At 39.6% G+C, this 21,300-nt stretch overlaps 1 protein-coding gene and 1 long non-coding RNA gene across 7 annotated transcripts in view; one reads left to right on the top strand and one right to left on the bottom strand.

Annotated features, from left to right (window-relative positions):
- The window catches only part of TMEM86A (transmembrane protein 86A), a 32,366-nt gene extending 18,428 nt beyond the window's left edge, over positions 1–13,938 (bottom strand). For all 6 annotated transcript variants that reach the window (XR_015797108.1, XR_015797107.1, XR_015797109.1 and 3 more), the window contains exon 1: positions 13,638–13,938. Coding sequence is in view for 1 of the 6 variants with exons in the window: in XM_007438231.4 (XP_007438293.2) it covers positions 13,638–13,658 (21 nt within the window). In the remaining 5 variants the exon portion in view is untranslated. The remainder of the gene's footprint in view (positions 1–13,637) is intronic.
- LOC148214984 (uncharacterized) lies at positions 13,740–19,788 on the top strand. Its single transcript, XR_015797111.1, has 3 exons — positions 13,740–13,918; positions 19,418–19,578; positions 19,668–19,788. It is a non-coding gene; the product is annotated as an uncharacterized LOC148214984 (long non-coding RNA).
- Positions 19,789–21,300: the final 1,512 nt, after the last annotated feature.

Below are 21,300 nucleotides of genomic sequence, written 5' to 3'. Positions count from 1 at the left end.
AGGAGCCTTTTGCATCACTCCTCAGCTGACTGAAACTGTAGAGTTGATATCCAGTAATGTCTGACTTTTTGAAAGAGCAAACATGGAACATTTGCCAGAAGAATATAATTAAACCCTTGGCAACTGGCCCTTGAAACCCTTGATACTGAACCTGTCACTGCTTTAATTTGGCATTTAAAAACAAAAAACAAAAGAAACCAGGCACAACAATAAACTGCAGAGAATGAATAAGTCAATGAAAATTAATCAAGCCAGCATTAAAAAAGAGTCGTCTTATCAAAGGAGATGCAAATTCCTCAAAGTTGTATGGAGGTGATTTTAATGAAGTTTTCTGTGCTTCAGAACAGACCTTTTCCAGAGGCTACTTAATCATTTATTCCACAATCTTCTATGGAAAGAGCATGGATACCAGGAAAGGAAAAAGGCACTATTTTCTCACATTTCATGGCATTTGTATTTTTGTCTCAGAAACAAAAGAATTGGTAATGAGATACTGAAATGAGACCTTCTAGGTGACAGCTTTGTTAGTGGCTGATATGAATTATGCAGTGGAGGGGCAGGAAATGAAGGACAAGGATGATGTGTGCACCCTTACAGATTACTCATAGTATAAACAATTTGTGGTTTCCACAAAAATACCTTATAATATGCAACAAATACTGGCCTCCCAAGAAAATCAAAATTGGAATTAAATACAAGTAGTCCTCGACTTACAACTGCAATCGGGACTGGAACTTCTATTGCAAAGCGATACAGTTGTTAAATGAGTTGTGCCCGATTTTACAACTTTTTTTGCCATGGTCATTAAGCAAATCACCACAGTCATTAAGCAAATCACATGGTTGTTAAATGAATCTGGCTTCCCCCATTAACTTTGCTTGTTGGAAGCCCCCTGGGAAGGTTGCAAATGGCGGTCATGGCAAATTTGCAGGCAAGACCTGGCTTTAGTGGAATAAGAGAGTTAAACTGGGCATTTGCAAAGAGCTCTCAGATTTAAGTAAACCTGTAAGGGTCTCAGTCTTAAAATATAAATATAAAGCATAAATGAACTTAATATGTTTGTTTTTGTTATAGGTGTCCTCAAGTATACCTCGCATACTTCATTAAGAAATGAATATGGATTTTTTTTGGTATAGAAGTACAATTTTTTTGACCTGATGTATTATTTACATAGCTGGATACAACATCTCCTTGACCGCAGCCTCCCTCTGAACTACAGCCCAACAATTCAGTAACATTTTGTATGGGACGGCCTGGGAAAATGAGTTGCAAAAACTTGTCATTTTGGTATTAGAATGCACTGTCTTTGTGTGATGATCCCTACAACTTCTTATCAGCTACTGCCAACATAGCTTCCTGGAGATATGATGGGAATATAACTGCCAGTATTTCTAGGCAGATTCTGCCTAGAAATGCTGATTATTGTACACCAGCACACCCAGAAATGCTGATTTTACACCTTAGCACACCCAAAAAGCACTAGGCTGGGAAAAGCTGCTGTATACTACCCTTTTTTGGAAACCAAGGGCAGAGATATCTCCATCCCACTAATGTAACCCTGTTTTCTAGTGCAGTGTTTGTCAACCTTGTCTACTTTAAGATGTATGGACTTCAACTCCCAGAATTCTCCAGCCAGTATGCTGGCTGGGGAATTCTGGGAGTTGAAGTCCACACACCTTAAAATGGACAAGGTTTAAAAACACTATTCTAATGCAACAGGGATGTAACAGGTGAGGATTCTTTATCAGAGGCGGTATCTTCAATTGAATATACTACGTAAGTGCCAATTAGCACTGTTTCTTAACTGAAGCCCCTTTTCTATGCCCTGTACAAATCAGTAAGATTATGAAATTAACTAGATGAAGGAGCAACTTCTAAAAACATTCATTTCACTTCTCAGGAAAATGTAAAATAGGTGTCTCCTGCATGGTATTTCTGAGAGAAAACTCACGCTGCCCCACAAAAGGCCCAGAACCACCCAACTTCTCAGATCTGCCATTGAATTTTGTCAATGCACCAGTCTGCTCATGCTTCAGCAGCAACCAGCCCCAGGGCTTCCCCTCAGTGCTCTCCTGTGGCTGGTCTGTATCTAGATATTTGTGGGTTACACCTGTCTTTTCATTTGGGAATGAGCTACAAAGGGGGGGGGTAAAAATGGCTTTTAATTAATTATAAATTAAATACTGCTAATTGATGTTTCTCATACATTTACTGATGTTCTTCTGTCCCATTAAAAATTACAATTTAGTAGCATTTGGGAGGGGGGATTGCGAGAGCTGCACCAAACATTCTGGGAAGCCCATGCTGTCCTAGAGGGGGAGGCCAGTTAATTTATGTATTACAGTCTTGTGGGTTTATATCTTTTTACAACTACTTCCATGCACAACCCTGTATCAGTTCTAAGAAAAAGCTAGATAAGTAAGGCGAGAAAACCAGCAACAAAAAACAAATGTTGGCTGTTCTTCCTGGAATTACTTCTTTTGCACAGAAACACACATCTGAAATTAAGTTTATCTGTAACAGAATTATCAGTTTATCACTTTCAAGACTAGAAAAGCAAATTATCTAAATGCATAGGAAGTGTTTATTTTAGTTGAATTGCATGGGCAAGAAATCTTAAGTCTGCAGATTACTTGCCTGCTAAGATTATAAACTAATATTCATATCAAAGCCATCATTCCTTTCTATTCTGTATTGGTCAGGTTGAATCTAGAATAATGTATCCAGTTCTGGGCATTGCATTTTAGCAAAGGCATTGATGGACTGCAACATGTCCATACAGCAACAAGGTGATAAGGGGCCTGGAAGACAAAAGTTAGGAATTGTTGGAGATGTTGGGTATGTTTAGCCTGGAGAAGAGAAGATTGTGGGGAGACAGGATTGCCACCTTCAAAAGTCATGTAGAAGACAAGGCAGAATTGTTCAGAGTTGTTCCAGAATAAAATTTCAGAAATCTTGGGTTTAAAATACAGGTAGTCCTCACTTAACAACCATTGATTTAGCAACTGTTTGAAATTACGATGGTGCTGAAAAAAAGTGACTTATGACCAGTCCTTGCATTTACGATGGTCACATCATTTTTTCGGTCACATGACTGTGATTCAAGAGCTTGGCAACCACTGCACATTTACAAGCATCCTGTGGTTGCATGTTCGCCATCTGCAACCTTCCCAGCTGGCTTCCGACAAGCAAAGTCAATGGGGAAGCCAGCAGGTAGTTACAAGTTGTGGTCATGTGATGTCTTGCTTAACAACCATGAGTGATTTCCTTAATAACTGCAACCAGGCCTGCTGTCACTAAGTGGGGTGGTCACGTGATGGCTCGCTTAATGACTGCTTTGCTTAGTAATAGAGTTGCTGGTCCCAATTAAGGTCATTAAGTGAGGACTATCCATACAAGGAAATAGTTTTCAGTTTGACATCTGGAAGGAGCTGCTCAACAGTGAACAGACTGCCTGGGGAAGTGATGGAGGTGTCTAAGTAGAGACTGGATGGGTATCTCTCAGGGATGCTGTAGTAGTGGATTCATGGACTAGATGGTCCTTTGCCCTTGTTTTCCTTACCCAGTTACACACACATAGACTTCCACACTTAGGAACTTCAATGGCTGGGCAAAGAAATTATTGTGGGAAAAGACTATTCATCCACTAAGGAGCTATAATTGGCAAGGGGAAAAAAAATCATTTTATGCAAAAAATGACTGAATATATTGCCCCCACTCAAGTAAATTTGGCAATGGCTAAGGTTGCACTTTTATGCCCATTTATCTTTGAACAATAAATCATCAAGTGGAAGCCCTCAATCAAACTTTCTTATTCACAGAATGTTATAAGGGGGGGATTTCAAATGACCCCAATTTAGAACTGTTCTGTATTTCCCATTTTTATTTCCTACAGAAAATCCATTTAGGGGAGAAGGAAGAAGAGCTCCATAATGTCTTTTTATTGGCAGCACTAAGAGCCATCTATCCAGAAGTACCTGGGGGTAAATCATACTGAACACAAGTGGGAGTTCTGTTTTTTGTTTTTTAATTAAACATGAGTGTTCCGTGTAAAAGAATATGATCTATGTTTGCCACAACTTTTTTTCTACTGCAGTCAATGGAACATTACCATGAAAAGTTCTACTAGGTAAGGGCATTTCAATATAGATATGCAAACAATAAAGAATAAAGGTAATATTTCCATTGTTTTGTTGCATTATATTCTAGACTCTTTGTTTCCTATTCCCATTTAAGCCCTGTCCCTTCTGGTGATGTCACAGTGCCCAACCAGACATCTTCTTGCAGCACTGTGGAAGATCAAAAATTGAACTGCAGACCCTGATCCCTCAAACATTACCCTCCCTGTATATATAAAGAACCTTTTCTCATTCATTGTTCATGGGATTTTGTGGAAACTGCATACATGCTCAGTTTCTCTTTGCCACACAGTGAGTCACAATGTTATTCATTTCCTAAGCACAGACTTGCACTGAGAATCCATTTTCATTCCGATCACACTCTGATCCTCAGCGGCTTCCACTCCATAAAACTGGAATAACAAAGTGAATTACTCCTTAGCAGCAGAATTGTCATAATGAATGAACCAGCACATTAAGATTCCAATCTGTCTATTCACTTCTAAGTGTGCTGTAAAAAGAGGGAGATGCTTTTGGTGATGACAGCATTCGCAAATAGTCCCATGGGAAATACAGCACAGAAAAAGATGGTCTCTTTCAGGATCAGTTGCACTGGGAAGGGGTGTTTTTTTTTAATTCAAAAGCAAGCTAAGCTCCTAATTGCTACACCAGGCACAGCCCAACTAGATGCCTTTCAGTCTGGAAGCCCCTACAATTAATCTGCTTATCTGAGGACTGATTTCAAAGGTTTGGGGGTAAGGAAGGGGTTCTACATTTTTAAAATATACATTTTATCAAGCATAAAAAGAAAACATATTTTGTATTATATATAAACTGAAATAGGAAGTTTGCCAGAGTGTACTCATATTTATAAACTGTACTTAACTAGTTTTAAATTCTGTGCAAATATATAGTTTAATGTATCTATCCAAATTTTAATATATTTTTAGTGAACTACCTTCTATCTATTTCATATGAACCCAAAAGCTTTAACAAGCAGCTTCCACAAGCAGCTCTGAAACAGCAAGTTACAATATCTTAACAGTATAAACTTCTGGACTGAGAATGACTAATGAGAAAAGGGATCTTAGGGTCATAGTAGACCACTCAATGTAAGCACCAATGCAATGCAAAGCCACTGTAGGAAGGGCAAATGTTAAGAATTACTAGGAAAGGGATAAGAAATTCCAAGCAAGGAGGCATTTGTAGATACTAATATTTGTTTATCCAACCATCAAAAGATGTATAGGTAAAAAGATGCAATCAAAATTATTTTTAAAAACTGAACTTCCCCATGAGAATGTTCTAAAGTATTTGGGATTGTTTACAAAAAATAATAACTACTTAAGTGGGAACAGAGTCAACATATATAACACAATCCTATGAATATTAACTCACACATAATTAAACAGGTCAACTTAAGACTGCAATCATCCAGAAAATGAAGACAATGAAATAAACCGGTTCTCTCTCTCTCCCTCTCAGAATATTCAAAGTTATTCAAATGAAATGGGCACTTGATTCCCAAAAGGCAAAAAGAAAACATTTACAGAATTAAAATAGTTGATTTACCTAATCTATCATATTAAAAATGTTAAAATAATTATTATATTGAATTGAAACTGAAAATAATGAATTCCCCACCATTTAACTCAATAATCAGTTGACTGAGGGGGGAAATTATTTTGTAAAATTCATTTCCATAGCCTGTTACAATTGATAGTAACTTAGATAACTTTAGAATGCGATCACTAGAGTTCTGGTCACATCCTCCAGGTATATTGGAGGCTACAATATCCACAATTTCCATTCAAAACAGCCAAGTGTACCTTCTGCTCAGAACTTATATAACCCAACGCCATTGCTGTGGCTGGTCAGACATTGGGAAACAGTCCTTTCTACTGAATACCTTCCAGATACGTTGAACTTCAATTCCTATTATTCCTAGTCAACATGTAGGTAGGGCATAATGGGAATTACATTTGATATTGCCCTTAATATTCTTCCTTTTTAAGATGAGGAATTAAGACACCAGGGACTTGATAAAGTTGTCCAGGAAGGCACCTTTTGCATATGAGTCTTTGTAGACAAAGCACCACTAAGAAGGAAATGGAACACACAGATGTCTTGTAAAGCTAAATTCTTCTTCCTTTTATATTCACAAGGGAGTGGACAAGGGCATTTCATTAGGCTGCCTGGTAATTTTTTTTCCAAGAAAGTTTAGTTTTCTGACACTTGGCCATGAGAGGCTGAATGAAGATAAGAACAGTGTACCACATGGGATAATATTTCTCAGAATAGAACAGAAGATCCTTGTGACTTTTTCCTTACTAGGCAGTTATTTATTCATTTTTTTCCTGTTCTGCATCTTTAAAAAAGTCAACAAGAACAAACAGAATATTTCAGCTGGAAGGCTACCTTTCTCCCTATGATCTAATAAGGATGTTCCCATTAAAGATTTACAAAACACTTTCAAAGTTATTTCCTTGATTGCTTAACAGTAAGAAGGAAAGGAAACTTGAGACTCAGGAGTCTGAGGATAATTGGCACTTGATGTTAACCCAGTATAAATTAAGAAAAAAATTGCAGTGGGGAAAATGTAATTTAAAAGTTTCAATATAACATTTCAATCTACATGCAATGACAGTCCCCTCAACTTCTCCCATCTCCCACTGACATGATTCATACATCATACTGATCCAAAGGTGGCTTGGTTCTGGCTTGGCATGTGATCCTAGCCACTGAAGTTTATAATCTATGATTTATGACTGAATGTAGTGTGGGAACCAGGCCAATATTATTTCACCTCCAAAAGCACAATCAGCCATTTACCACCACTGATCAATAGTGAAGCTTGGCACAAGAGAGGCAGACAAAAGCAGTACTGATTTGCCTGGGATTTTCCTACTGGCAACTTATTACTCTAACATTTTTCAACTACTTTCTTTTGGTTAATACTTAAAATATTAGATATGTTTAGATATGTTTGTTACTTCTAATAATTACGATAGACTCCTGAACAGACCTCTATAAATGCCCACAGAGCATCTCTGATTTACCACATCTGTAAGAAAATTGTCCATAGGCAACTTTTTTTTTTTTAAAATGTTCCCAGTAGGCATTCTTATGTTAGCCCCTTTTCTTACATTAACCCATCTAATCAGAATTGGCGAATCCTTTTGCAATGTAAACTCAGAATCACTAAAAAGACAGAACCAGTCTAAATACATTTCGGATTGGCTATCTAGACTATTCATCAGCGATGGAGCTTCTTACACAATTAATCCAAACTGCAACCCCATTAAAAAAAAAAAAAAGCCAGTGGAAATGCCTGAGATTACATCATTTTAATCTACTCAACTCTGTGGATAGTTTTAATGGCTCTCTAAGTGTTTATACCCCCCAGCTTTATATAAGCAGATATAAATCAACCCAGAGTCCTCACTTGAGGCACAAATGATCAGGCTGAAATTATTCTACTTCAGACACATTATGTGAAGACCTAGCTTTCTAGAGAAGGTTCTAATGCTGGGAAAGGTGAAAGAAAGAGAAGAAAAAGATGACCAGCAGCAAGGTGGATGGACTCAAAATCTATCCAGGTGGTCACTAAGAGTCGACAACAACTTAATGGCCTATAATCAATAAACTATTTAAAATTAATAGATAACAGTAATATCTAAGTATTGTTAACACTGGGCTTAAGAACAGGGCTTCTTGTTAACTGACTTTAGAAATCTCAATAGCCTTTCCATTGGATTTCAGGCTAGAAGTGGCTGTGATGAGAGGTTATTGTCATTTTTTTCTGGGAAATTCTCTTATCCACAAAGGAACTGACAATAGGAAAAGTTTATGTCTCATCCCGGTCACACTAGTATAATATAATCCTTTAAAAGCACACAGCACAGAACTAATTAGGTATTAGACAACAAAATCCTTCCTAGTCTAGCTTTATTAATAACTGCTACTGCAGGTAACCAGGTTTTAAATCTCTCCCATGGAAATTAATGGAATTTAACACTCATAGTGTCTGCTGGTGAAGTGCAGTCAACTCAGTGAAACCAGATATAACAGGCAACTTCTTCTGCAAGCTCAAAGAACAGGAAAAAATAGAAATAAATTGAAACATCTAGAGACAGAATGTATGAAAATGGTTGAAAATCTCCATGCTCACTTTTCAAAGCATCCTCTCAGAGGTAAGATGTGATGTGGTTAGATTTTTTTTTTTAAACAACATTAATAGATACTGTAGTTTTGGAGTGTATATTTTAGACACAGCTAAGCATATAGGGAGAGGGTCAACTCTGCAGGTAGGGTAGGGTCACTGGGTACATTATCCCAAGTAGAGGAGGAGAAGTAAATCCCCATCTAGGATTTTTTTTCCCAAACAAGTGTTTTAATTTGTAGTATACAGTAACAGAAGTTCTGAAATTTTCTTTGGAAATTACGTTGATAGTGAGTAGAGCAGGATCGATGACCAATGCTTTGTACTTGAACAATACCATGATGAAATAATATATAGTAATTAGGTACTGCACTTTGCATCATCAAAAGAAAAAAAGCCAAACCTAACAAGGAGGGAACAATGGGCTTAATCATTCTTTTTCTTCTGTAGTATCAATGAAAATATATTTACACCCACCCACACACACAAGTCACCTAGTGTGGGGAGCTTGTACTGTGTTTGCACTATCGAGCTTCTTTTTGTGTGTTTCTAATTAAAACAATTAATTTTAATGTCACTTTTAAAGTTAATTTGAATTTTATTGTTATAGTTAAGTGGGGCAAGAAGCTTGGTAGGCAGTACATTACCCCCACACTGCCAACTTCAATCATAAGCTAATAACAGGATAAAGAGGATGAGAGCTTCCGTAGTTCCATTGTTTCTTGGCTTCAACCTCAATCTATTCTATTTGTCTACCTTACAGGACTGAGTTAATGCTTGTGAGATATGCCTGGAATACTAAGGAGCAATGTTGTTAAGCACAGTTGTTCCGTACAGCTGGAATAAAGCTCCCAGAGCATATGGTAGTAAAGTTTAAGAATGAGTCTAACCCAATCCCCTTGCCCTGGGATGACATGTCTTGCATGAGAAACATTTCTAGCAAATATCTCTTTAACTTTTCTCTGAAATATCTCAAGGAGGATATTCTAGCTGTGCTTATGAAGCATGATTTCCTCATTAAGCTCAATAAAGAGTGGTGTTTGCAATATTTCTAACAGATTTCTTTGAAATATGGTGATTTTTCTGAGTTTCTAAACATTTTTTAAAATGTTATGTTATAGTAATGCCATCATAATTATCTACAGTATATGTGCATCATGTCAATCTTGACTTCTGATGATTACATGGACAGCTCCATGCAGTTTTCTTGGCAACATTTTTCAAACGTGGTTTGCTATTATCTTCTTCTTAGAACTGAGAGAGAGTGACTGGCCCAAAATCACCCAGTTGACTTCTGTGTCTAAGGCAGGACTAGACTCCTATGTCTGCACATTAACCACTAGACCAAACTGGGTCTCTTACAGTTATATACTTGTTGCGAAAAGCAGGATGGTGATGGGGAGACACTAAATTTTTCCACCCTTGCAAGATAACCGGTATTAGTATGTTCATCTGAAGGGGGAGAAAAGAGTAATGCATGACTCTCCTATGGAGTAGGCCCGTGTTTCTTATCTACAGTAGTTTCCTGACATGCTGCCTTTAAAAAAAGAAAAAAAGAGATGTACTGTGTGGAGCAGGAGGTAATATTTACTGTAGCAGCAATGCCATGAATTAAGGACTGGGGGAAGAGTCCTGATATATGAAACCACAGTGTTAAGCAAGGCTGTAGATATCCCTTTCTTTTACCTTCTGAATTAAGTTCTTCCTTCTCTCCTAGAGCAGCCATTGATAGTAAGACAACTCGGCATGTGGCCACTCAGAAATAGTGTCTTCCCATGTATTGGAAAGAATTTTGTTGTGACTTTGTTACCTAGAGAACAAAGCCTAGGGGTGGACTGCAAGCTACATTAAGCAGCATTAATAATTGAAAGAAGCCAAGAAAAGTATTTGATTATTTGATGTGGCAGAGACCTTTGTAGACTAAGAGGTAGGGAGCTGATTAGCATATAACTAAAAGCAAACAACTGACTCTTCATCACATTGATTTATAGCTCTCTCCTCTCCCCCAAACCCTTGGTCTGTCTACTGAGTAAGATAGAACACATCTGTCTAATCTGAATTAAGCATTCATTTATTTTTCTTCTTTTAGTTTACTAATTATATTAGGAGAGCCATTTTGGTGTAGTGGTTAAGGCATTAACCTAGAAACCGGGAGACCATGAATTCTAGTCCCGCCTCAGGCACAAAGCCACTGGGTGACCTTGGGCCAGTCACTCTCTCTCAGCCCTAGGAAGAAGGCAATGGCAAACCACTTCTAAAAAGCCTTGCCAAGGAAACTGCAGGGACTAGTCCAGGCAGTTGCCAGGAATCAAAAACTGATTCGAAGGCACACACACATGCAATTATATTAGACACTGTTGAACAGTTTCCTTGGATTTCAACCTTGAGGATTTTAGCCAAGGCATGAAAATTGAGTCTAGATCCATGTTTGCCCATTGAAAAAGACAGGGGTAGTCTTACCATATAAATTGCTTGAAATCAAATCTATTTATTTTGATGAAACTACTCCCCAATCTAATAGGTTACCAAAACTAAAAGGGGCAGAATTCTGACACTATCAGGCATTTTTTAAAAAAAATTAAATGTACAACCAGACACAACATTTGCAGTTCAGGAATAAATAAACAGATCCAAGAATACTAGTACAGTAATGCTCTTAATGAAATAATATAAACATTGTATTACACTCACTGATGAAAAAGTGATTGATCAGCACTGTGAAAATAAAACAATGCACAAAATCCTGGCTACATACATTTATTTTCCCCATTTTCCAATATAAAACATGTTCCTTACAGGCTTCACTATTACGTGATGGTCATAAATATTTCCCAGATGGACTGAAGGGCTGTAACTCATCTGCTTTCCATGCCAACATTTCTAGGTTTCATTCTTAGCCTCTCCAGGTAAGTCTGAAAAAGATCCTAGTTGGAAACCCTGGAAATCTGTTGCCAGTCAGCGTAGACAATAGTTAGATAGATCAAGATATAATGATGAGGTCCCTATTCTACACCATGGGACCCTTTATTTCCTGACAAATAATAAAAGCAAAATGTACAGTAATGTTGTACATGCAGATTGCAGTAATGCAATCCTCTGGGGAAAATTCTGCATGAGAGAAAACTAGCTTTTGCTTTTTGCAGTTCTTGTCAATACTCAAGGACAAACAGGTACAAGTTTGTTTCATTATGGGAGGAAAAATTTTCTAAAATTTGCAAGATAGCTCTAAGCAGGTTTACCAGGTCTCAGGCCCATAACCTACTTGTCACCCCAAAGATCAGCCTTTGAACTTACAAAGTAATGCACTGAAAAGAGAACCTTTTACATTTTTTCCTCCTAGCTTCCAGTCTCCACTGCAATTAACTGGTATAATCAGAAAAATGAATATAGGAACTGAGCTTCAGCTTGTTTTAGATGGGGTGACGCTCTCCTTGAAACAGCAGGTTCACAGTTCCAAAAAGATTTGGTGACTGAATTCCCAGGCAGTATCTCTACTGCTGCATAACTTAGTCAGCACTTTGTAGCTGTTCCTTATCATCTTGGCCACTGCAATATGTGGTACCTGGAACTGCCCTTGAAAAGCATCCAGAAGCTACAGTTGATACAATATGAGGCAGCAAGGTTGGCAACAGGTTCAAGGGCCTATGGTGCCTGCACTGAAAAACCTGAACTGGTTGCCAATTGTATACCAGGCATATTTTATGTGCTGAAATTAACCTTTAATGCCCTAAGTTGCTTAAGGGCTAAGAGAATTTCTCTCCTGTTACACACCAGCCCTATCCAACTGTTGGATCTACAGAAGTGTCCTTCTGGCATGAGGGTTTCTCCTTCAATGCTTCCAAGCTATGGAATGGAGTTTTTTGGCTTTTAGATCCCACATCTCAGCATTTTATGATAACTAATTTAGATAACCCACAAACACACCTTTCTTTCACCAAGCTTTCAACTGTTAATTGGCATTAGTATTAATTATAGGATTGATTTATGTTTTAAAATCCTGCTTGTATGTGCCTTTTTTTCAATTTTGTTAGCGATCATGAGCAATCACTATAGCAAAAAACCAAGGTATAAATAAGGTAATCCCAATCAAAGCATAATACAGGGAACTTTTTAAAAGACATCCATCGTGAATTATCCTATTATTGCTGTTAGTTCATGATCTGCAGAGTTGTAATATCATTTGGAATTCTCCACCCCATTCTGTGATAAAGTTGACCAAACTCTGCATTGCATATTCACACTGATAGAAAGGGCATGCGTTTATTGTTCTCTTCCTCCAGGAAGTCTGGAAAAGATTTCGTAAGGAAAGCCTACATTATCCTTCTAATAGTTCTGCAAACCAGAATCCAAGGAGCTCCATGGTTGACCACAGAACTAAATTCAAGTCTTCTTCATAAATTGTAAAACTGTCATAAATCTTTGTTTTTCCTGTCCTTTTAGATTCATGCTACTGACACCAGCTGGCAAGTATTTTCCTTCAGCACATGTATCTATTACAGCTGACACATCCTAAATTTAAATCTGCTTAATTCCCATTATTCTGCCCAGATAAGAGCAATTGTTTACCTTTGTGCTCTCCCATTTGTAGTTTTGCTAATCTAATGAGGTGGGGGGGGGACAAAGGGAAGTAAAAATAGAACGCATTTTGTTGCTGATTTCTCTCACCGGGGTTACCCGGTCTTCGGCAAGGCAGCATCAGCCCGAGATCGAGAATCTACGGTGTGTGGGGCTCACGTCCTACCCCATAGGCCAGCCTCAGAGCAAACGCAACCGGCTGACGAGCAACGCAGCCAAACATCAGTGCAGTTCTTGAGAATCCCCTTCGGAAGCCGGGGGAGGCAGACATTAAAGGAAGATTAACTCTAAAACCTCTTTCTTCCTCCGTTCCCCCTCCTCCTCAACGTCTTCCTTCTCGCCTAGCCATAACCGGCGAGACTCAAGGAATGAAATCAACAAAGTCACGCTTCCTTGTCACGTGTTTAATGTTTTCATCCGATCCAATTTTCATATGCTTTTTTTGCGGGGGGGGGACGCTAAGAAAAGCAACATTTGGCAGCCCGCATTTTCTTTCCAACAAAGCGGGGTGGGGGTGGAGAGAGGAGAGAAAGAAGGAGCTGCAAGAGGTGGAAACAGAACGAGTACACACTGGAAGGAAAAAAACCCGAGTCTAGTTAACAGCAAACATGTTGGAGCCAGGCTTCTTGCCGCATAGTGACTCTATGTATTATCTATCAAAAAAAGAATCCTGCGGGGATCATAAAGTCGCCTTGCAGATACAGCAGCTGCTTTCCGCCTGATGTTTCTGATTTTTTTTTCCTTTTATTCTTGCAAAAAAAAAAAAAACAGACTGAACTCACCACGGTCACCGGGGACACCATGTTTGCTGAGGAGGCTTCTGTCTGTAATTCTTCGCGTTTGTTTATATAGCTCGATCTAACTGCGGGTTACAGCTCCCGCTTTTAACAAGATCGCAGGGCATCTATTTTTCTCAATGCTGATTGTTTTCTCTGTTCTTTTTAAAGAACGCCGTGACGTCATAATATTCGGAGCAAATGTGCGGAGGGAAGAGAACTGGGGGCGGCCCTTCAGCTAATACGTCTCCACCCCTCTCTCCTCCTATGAAAGACCTCACTCGCTGGTGAGTAGACCCGTCCTAATGTAAGGGGAACAGAGGGGCTGTCGGAATGCAAAAACTGCTTTTCCCTGGAAACAGATGTTGACCTCTTCTCAATAAACATATGTAATTGCGTCGATCGCCAGCGTCTATTTTCTTTTCTGCGGTTCCAAATGTTTTCCATCGTCCTTTTAGTGACAGCGTTTGCCGATTTAAAAACAAGGTTAGCTGTCCCATTAGAGATAAAACGCAAAACCACGGTTGTCTTTATCGGAGCCAACCAAAGTGCCAAAAAAAATAAAAAGTATGCAGGCTGCAGCTTTTTTCACTTGGAAACATACTGGAAGTTGTACAGTTCTGAGTGGAGACTGCAGACAATAGCAGTTACTAAGGTTGCAGTCCAATACCTGCCTATCTTGAAGTAATCCCACTGCAAGACAGTAGGGCATACAGTACTTCTAAGCAGACATGTACAGCAAGGCTGTGTAGCTTTAGGCAAGCAGATAGACACACTGGCTACTGAGTGATGCACCTGGGCTAGTTTCTCAAAGTGAGTGGGGCCACAGTGAAAAATTACATGAAACTAATATTAATCAAAATTTAACATGTGACTAAACAGTAAACATTGAAAGGAAGGATGCCCTTGCATTAACTACACGGATATAAACCTAGAGTTTCCTTAGGAAGAACATGGAAATAGCATTCATGGTATTCATTTTTTTCTCTCTTCTTCTTCCACCGCACATGTAGACACACATGGAAACCAAGGATGTACATTTGGGGTGTTAGAAAGGAGGTAAGGCAACTCTAGTCCACCCTTCACCCAATGATTTCCACCCCTGCCTGCTCCTAACGATCTTCAAGCTGCAAGCCCCAGGTACTGAGAAAGCTAGAAGGTTTCTACTGGCGTACCCAAACTTTCCATTAGTTTATTATTTATTTATTTATCATTTAGTTTATCCATTATTTATCAGTCAGCTAGTCTGCCATTGGAAAAGTCACAAATCTACTACAAACAGGATGCAATGTGCAATCCAGTCAACAAAAAATTGGAGTAATTTCTGCCATCCAACAGGGAAAAGAACTGGAGAAAGAACTGCTGAGTCTACCTTGATAGTTCTCTCTCTCTCTCTCTCTCTCTCTCTCTGAAACACACATTCCCTACCCCCTACCCCCCACCCCCCATACACAAAGAAATGTTTTCAGAATAACTGAAACAAGATAGAAGAGATACACACATAGGAAAGGGGGAAAAAGATATGAGTCAGGTCAAGGAAGAGGGGAAAAAACTAAATGGGTAGTATGGAGGTCAGGCACAGTGAAGGGAGTGGCTGGAGCAGAAAGAAAGAAAATGAGCACAGCTTGGGACAGGGAAGCAGGTGTGCTAATGGAGATAGGTAGGTGGAAAACCACATCCAAATTCAAGGCTGACAGGTGGAGCATCTACACAGCCACCGTAGCATCTGAAGCTGTCCGCTGAAAGTGGGAGTGGAAGTGTTGGGCAAAAGTAGGAGGTTTGCAGAGAAATATGAAAGGGTCTCCAAGGCCACATCTTGCCCTTTCAGAATGCCCACAAGCGCCCACAGGTTGACACCTCTGATTTATAGGAGCAAACTGTAAATGCTGGTGTATGGGAGCTCATCTGCATTATTGATCCTGTTTGCACAACACTCTGAACTGAGTCATAGGGAGGATGTGAACTCCATAATCTAGCTAACCCAGACAATTTCCCAAGGGAGTTACTCTTAGACCCAAACAACTCTGAGTTCATTTGGAGCTAATGTAACTATTCCTACCAGCCATATCATCTAAATATTTAATGAGAGTACATTAACCACCCTATTAATCTTCTATGATTGAGACATCCTAGAGAGATGCTAAAATGGGTCCTCTTGAGCTATTCTGTCTCTGTACCTATTTTGTTTTCATCCTTCTACCCACTGCTATATGGATGAAAGGGGACAAAAACCTTGGAAGTTCAGCTTCCCAGGCACTTTTGTAGAACCTGGGAAAACTAATAATGTGGCTGATGGATGACTTCAGCCAACTATGATCATGCACTGCCTGTGTATAAAGATAGCTAAATTGCCTTTGGGATGGGATGACTTGATTGGCCATATTGTGCAGAGACAACCATTCAGTGTCAAAGGAAATCTTACTGTAAAATAGATAGTGTACAAAGAAATAATAGTTTGGTCCAGTATGCTTATATCACCATTTATTCAAATATATGGGAGTTTTAAATGCTCAGTAATGGCTTCACTCCTTATTTAGTGATTCATAGTGATTCATCCTTTGGGCAAAATTTGGCCCCTTCTATTGAAGCTGGCACCATTCCCAATATAGCAATAGAAAACTATGACTGCACAATTCAGTAGTTTGACCTTTATTATTATTGTGGATGGAGACAGGAAGAGAACAAAGATCCCATTACTAAGCTCATTTGACATCCTCTTATTTTGCATGGAACTCTAAGAAAGGTTTCTCCCAACCTGGTGTCCTTCAGGTGTGTTAGATGACAACTCCCATCATGCTCAGCCACCAGACCACTGGACTGAATGGGGGGGGGGAAATCTTTTGGAGGATGGATGCTGAAGTTTACTTTCTGTGGCAGGCAAGAGCTGCCGTGGGCAAGGTCATGATGCAAAGTGAGTGGTGCCATATTATACGCATGGGCAAGATTGAGATTTTCTTGTCATTATTGGGTTTAGGGAGTTGTTTTAGGGTTACCCTACAATTTTATGTGCATTTCCTATCTCCGAATGGCAGGAAAACATGTCACTAATTTTCAAGAGTCATCATCAGGGGAGCTTTTGGGGGCCATAAGGTGGCGGCTCAGGAGCAGTGCCTGGACTTGCTTATAGGTTTAATCCTACCTCAATCCTTCTGTTGCATGACATGAATAGTAGAGCTCGGCCAGCAAGCCCCAACAGTGAATGGGAATGGAGATTTGGGGTGAGGGTTGGACTGGAAAAGAGAGGTGACTGAAGTATGAGCTATGTAATTCTTGCAAAAATTCTGCTCCCTGCAAGTGTGCACCAATCCTTTCATCTAGGTAGGTAGGTAGGTAGGTAGGTAGGTAGGTAGGTAGGTAGGAAGGAAGGAAGGAAGGAAGGAAGGAAGGAAGGAAGGAAGGAAGGAAGGAAGGGAGTCTTTTGATTACCTCAATTTTGTCTGAATATGAACTGGTGTTTTTATATCCACTCACATGTACATGAAAAAGCTTCCAGTTACAATTCAATGATGATTACTTTTTACACTGAATCTAGTCCACCCAAAACTTTGGGCCTGTCCATAGCAGAGTGAGCTACTGATATTCCGATTTCCTTGGCCTTTCTTTGAACTCAGTGGCTATGTTCATGCCACACAATTGAATTGAGTTCATGCTACACAATTGAGCAGTTGTATTTGTACACAGTTAAGGTTAAACTTGGTTCCTTTTGGTAGCTTAATGTCTTGTACAAACCCCACATATTTGGTTAGCTCATTGCACAAACCTGTCAAATGGGATGACATTAAACATGCTGTGTGAACACAATCACTTTGGCCCATGAACACCCTAGGAACCTCTTATAAATATGCTAGGATTGCATTTTCTTGCTAGATAGTAACTGATGCAGGAACAAAGAGCATCATGGTTAACTAGATTTAGCGACAGCCATATAATCCTTATTAGCATGGGGGGGGTGTGCAAAGGCTTTCCCAGCTGCCTTAATGGCTTTTGTGACGCTTTTATCTTCACTGCTATCAAAGACTATTGCTGATTGCTTGGCTGTGGTAGGAGCAAAGAAATTTTATCCTCATTTTTTTTTATAGTGGAGCCTTGGTAGGCTTTTCTCACAGTCACACCCATGAGACATTCACCTATCTCCATAGGTACATTACAAAAAGAGAGAGAGATAAAAAAATAAGAAAATTCCTGCTTGGGGTCTCAGTTTAACATTTTATTTTGTACTCATGTCTTTTCGCAGATTTGTCTCCATAGCAACCAAGAACTGTGGCACCATTCTAGAACTTGGCTCCAAACACAATGCACATTAATACTGTAGACTTGGCCAGTTCAGTTATTTCCATTGTGTCAATACATGGAGAGAAACTCTGGACTGTAGGCTTTTGCAACACCAGAAGACACTGCTAGTTCGAGAGCAGCAAGTTAATTTCTGGTACCAACCAAATGAAAACCTGGGTTGCATTCTTTTTCTCACTACCAGATCAAAACATTCAAGACCTCATCTAATACCGTAGAGGATAATATGCTTTGCCAGATCTTTGGTACTGAAACAAAAAAAACATGAATTACTGTTTGCCTCACCCAACCTAATACTCTCCCCCCCCAATAGGCTGGATTACAATTCATGTAATTTCCAGCCAGTTTCCCACTCCTATGCTGATTAGGAATTATGAAAACTATAGTCCAATATGCATGGAAGACACCTGAAGGCTGACAGTTCCACATCCTGCTATAACTTAGCCATAAACAAGACAATCACCGTAAAACCCAAAATCATATTTCACCTGAAATCAGGAAAGACGACAGTCAGGACCCACCTTTCTCAAAACCAGGGTTGAGGTATTAAGAATTGTAACCTAACCCAACTCAGAAGAAAATTCTGATGTTACTGTAGATGAGGTAAAGCAATTATCTGGGAGTGGAAAAATAGTTATATATTAGATATTTTACTCACAGTGATTTGCAAAGGAGGTGTCTATAGAGCCATTTACATATTTGCTAGCAGAGGGCTAGGTGTATTGCCTCTTCACTGGTACCTATGAGCTTAAGTACAGGATGCGTGACTAAAATGGTGAACATCTGGATCAGCACCTAGGTGTTTGTCCTGCTTACCTGAACCTGAAAACATCAAGACAGATGCTAAGCAATGTGAACTGTTGTGAATTCAGTATGTGCTATATTTGCACACAATTCATTCTACCGATATTATCTCCATGCAAAGAAACCCTTCCCTTGATCTAACCTTATCTTTTAACAAAAGGTATTTCCACAGGAAGATTCTGCACCAGTACAAAAGCTGCTCTGGATCTTGATGATCCCACATAAGCTATGTTGGGCAGGCAATTAAATTTACTTCTGACTTTCTAACTTCCATTTTGGGAAAGAGTGTGTGTGTGTGTGTATTTCCTCTTTTGTGTGGAGTGAGTGTGGTTGGATTGAGCAAAGAAGTGTGGTCACTATAAATCATAATCACATGAAGTGTGACTAGTTCCTGCATCCTAAAAGGCATGCATTTTGTGGAGAACTTTTCTCTCTTCTTCCTCATTTTATCCTCTGCTGCCGGAGCCAGAGGCACTGGATTGCAAAATCAATGGTATGGTACCATGCTAACTTTACAGCTCTCAGTGGGATTTTTAATACAGAAGAAATGATGGCTGGGTAGCCAGGCAGTTTCATCCTATTACTGTACAGATGCTCAGATCCTTACTTGCAAACAACCAAGCACACATACCATGTACTGAAAATGTGGATGGGAAGCAAGCATTAACAATATTATTTCCTTTTCATTTCAGATGGAGGTGAGGGGACGTTTTCTTTCTCCAGAACTGGCAGTAGCGTGAACAAAGGACTGACATTGTTTGTACACTCCCATTTGTCAACTTGAGTGAAAATGCTGATTGGCTCATTCTCTTCTCAGTTTCTCAAGTTCAGCAGGAATGACGATGATAGGCAGGTAAGCTTCAAAACTGCTTTGATTACCTGGCCACTGGAACCAATGCCATGTGGAATTGAACAAGCTTATTTTTTCGCTCTTGCTTTCAGGGCAGCTGACAATCTACTTTCAGCCTTCTAACATTCCACTAAAATTGCCCAGGCAAAGAATTCTGTCACAGCACCTGCCCTCCAGAATAACATCCCCCCAGAGGTTTGGACCACCTCAATCCTGGACATTTTTAGACAGTCCTTAAAAACTTGGAGAAAAATCCTATTCTCCAAGCTTTAGGATAAGTTGATAGTGTGCCCATCAGTGTGTAGTCTGCCTTGGTTATGTTATGTTGTTCACCCTGCTATGTTCTGCTCTGTGATCTTATTTGCTTGTTTTTAGATACTGTACCAGTTTTAATTTTATGCCCCCTAGTCTCTGCTGAGTTGGGCAACCTTTATAAATCTAAAAATAAATAAATAGCTTTTTGTATCAAATTTAAATATTTCTATTCTGGTCTCCTCTTATTTATTATTGATCATCCTCTCCTGTTTGACTTCTGCCTTGGCTTAGTATTTCCAAAACTGTCCTTCGTAAATGTTCATTTTCTCTCCCTCTGTTAAGGTTCCTTAAGGGTCTCCTCTGTGTTCCCAGCCTCTTCCCCTCTCTCCACAACTTTCTGGGGTGAGCTTTACAAATCCCATAATTCTCAGTACCCATATGCTAATGGCATCCATTTTATTTTTCTTCCTATGCATTTCATACCTTCATCTGCTTGCTGTACTCACACTGAACCCTCACAACCATCTCAAACAATACTTATCCAATGCCAAACTACTTATTTTGCCTTCAAGCCTTCCTATCATTGATTCCTGTCCTTATTCATCAACATCACAATCTCTTTGAATGGCTCCAGTCATAGATACTACAGTTAATCGCCCAAAAGGGGATTTTCCCCACATACCTTCCTACGGAAACATGGTCCACTTGGGGTCTCCGATCGATCTGCACAATATTCTGCCTTGCTTTCAGTTAGCCAAGCATTCCACCTTGACTTTATCCCAAAAACAGAAGCAGTCAAGGAGAGAGAAGAATCAAGCAGTTGCTAGCTCATAGTATTTCATGAAAAACTATCTGTCCTTTGAGATTTGTGGCTTATTACCTTAATTCCCATCTTTTCCACCAAACTTTCAGCACAAGTAATTGAATTTCCCCTTTATGGATCACTGCCTTGTCGTGGCGAAGGGGCTTGCGTAACTCAGTGAAGCCATGAGCTATACCGTGCAGGGCCACCCAAGATGGACAGGTCATGACAGAGAGTTCTGACAAAATGTGGTCCACTGGAGAAGGAAATGGCAACCCACTCCAGTATCCTTGCCAAGAAAACCCCATGGACAATGTTAAAAGGCTAAAAGATATGACGCCGGAAGATGAGCCCCTCAGGTCGGAAGGTGTCCAATGTGCTACTGGGGAAGAGCGGAGGGCAATTCCAAGTAGCTCCAGAAAGAGTGAAGCGGCTGGGCCAAAGCCGAAAGGACGTTCAGCTGTGGATGTATCTGGAAGCGAAAAGAAGGTCCGATGCTGTAAAGAACAATATTGTATAGGTACCTGGAATGTAAGATCTATGAACCAAGGCAAGCTGGATGTGGTCAAACATGAGATGACAAGATTGAACGTCGACATCTTGGGAATCAGCAAATTGAAATGGACAGGAATGGGTGAATTTAATTCAGGTGACCATTATATCTACTA

The sequence above is a fragment of the Python bivittatus genome, unplaced genomic scaffold (assembly GCF_059951505.1).
Source record: "Python bivittatus isolate LINGU-HERP-01145 unplaced genomic scaffold, Pbiv_v1 ctg000480_np1212, whole genome shotgun sequence".
NCBI lineage: Eukaryota > Metazoa > Chordata > Lepidosauria > Squamata > Pythonidae > Python > Python bivittatus.
Note: the sequence above shows the minus strand (reverse complement) of the source record. Positions and strands in the feature narration are given on the sequence as shown.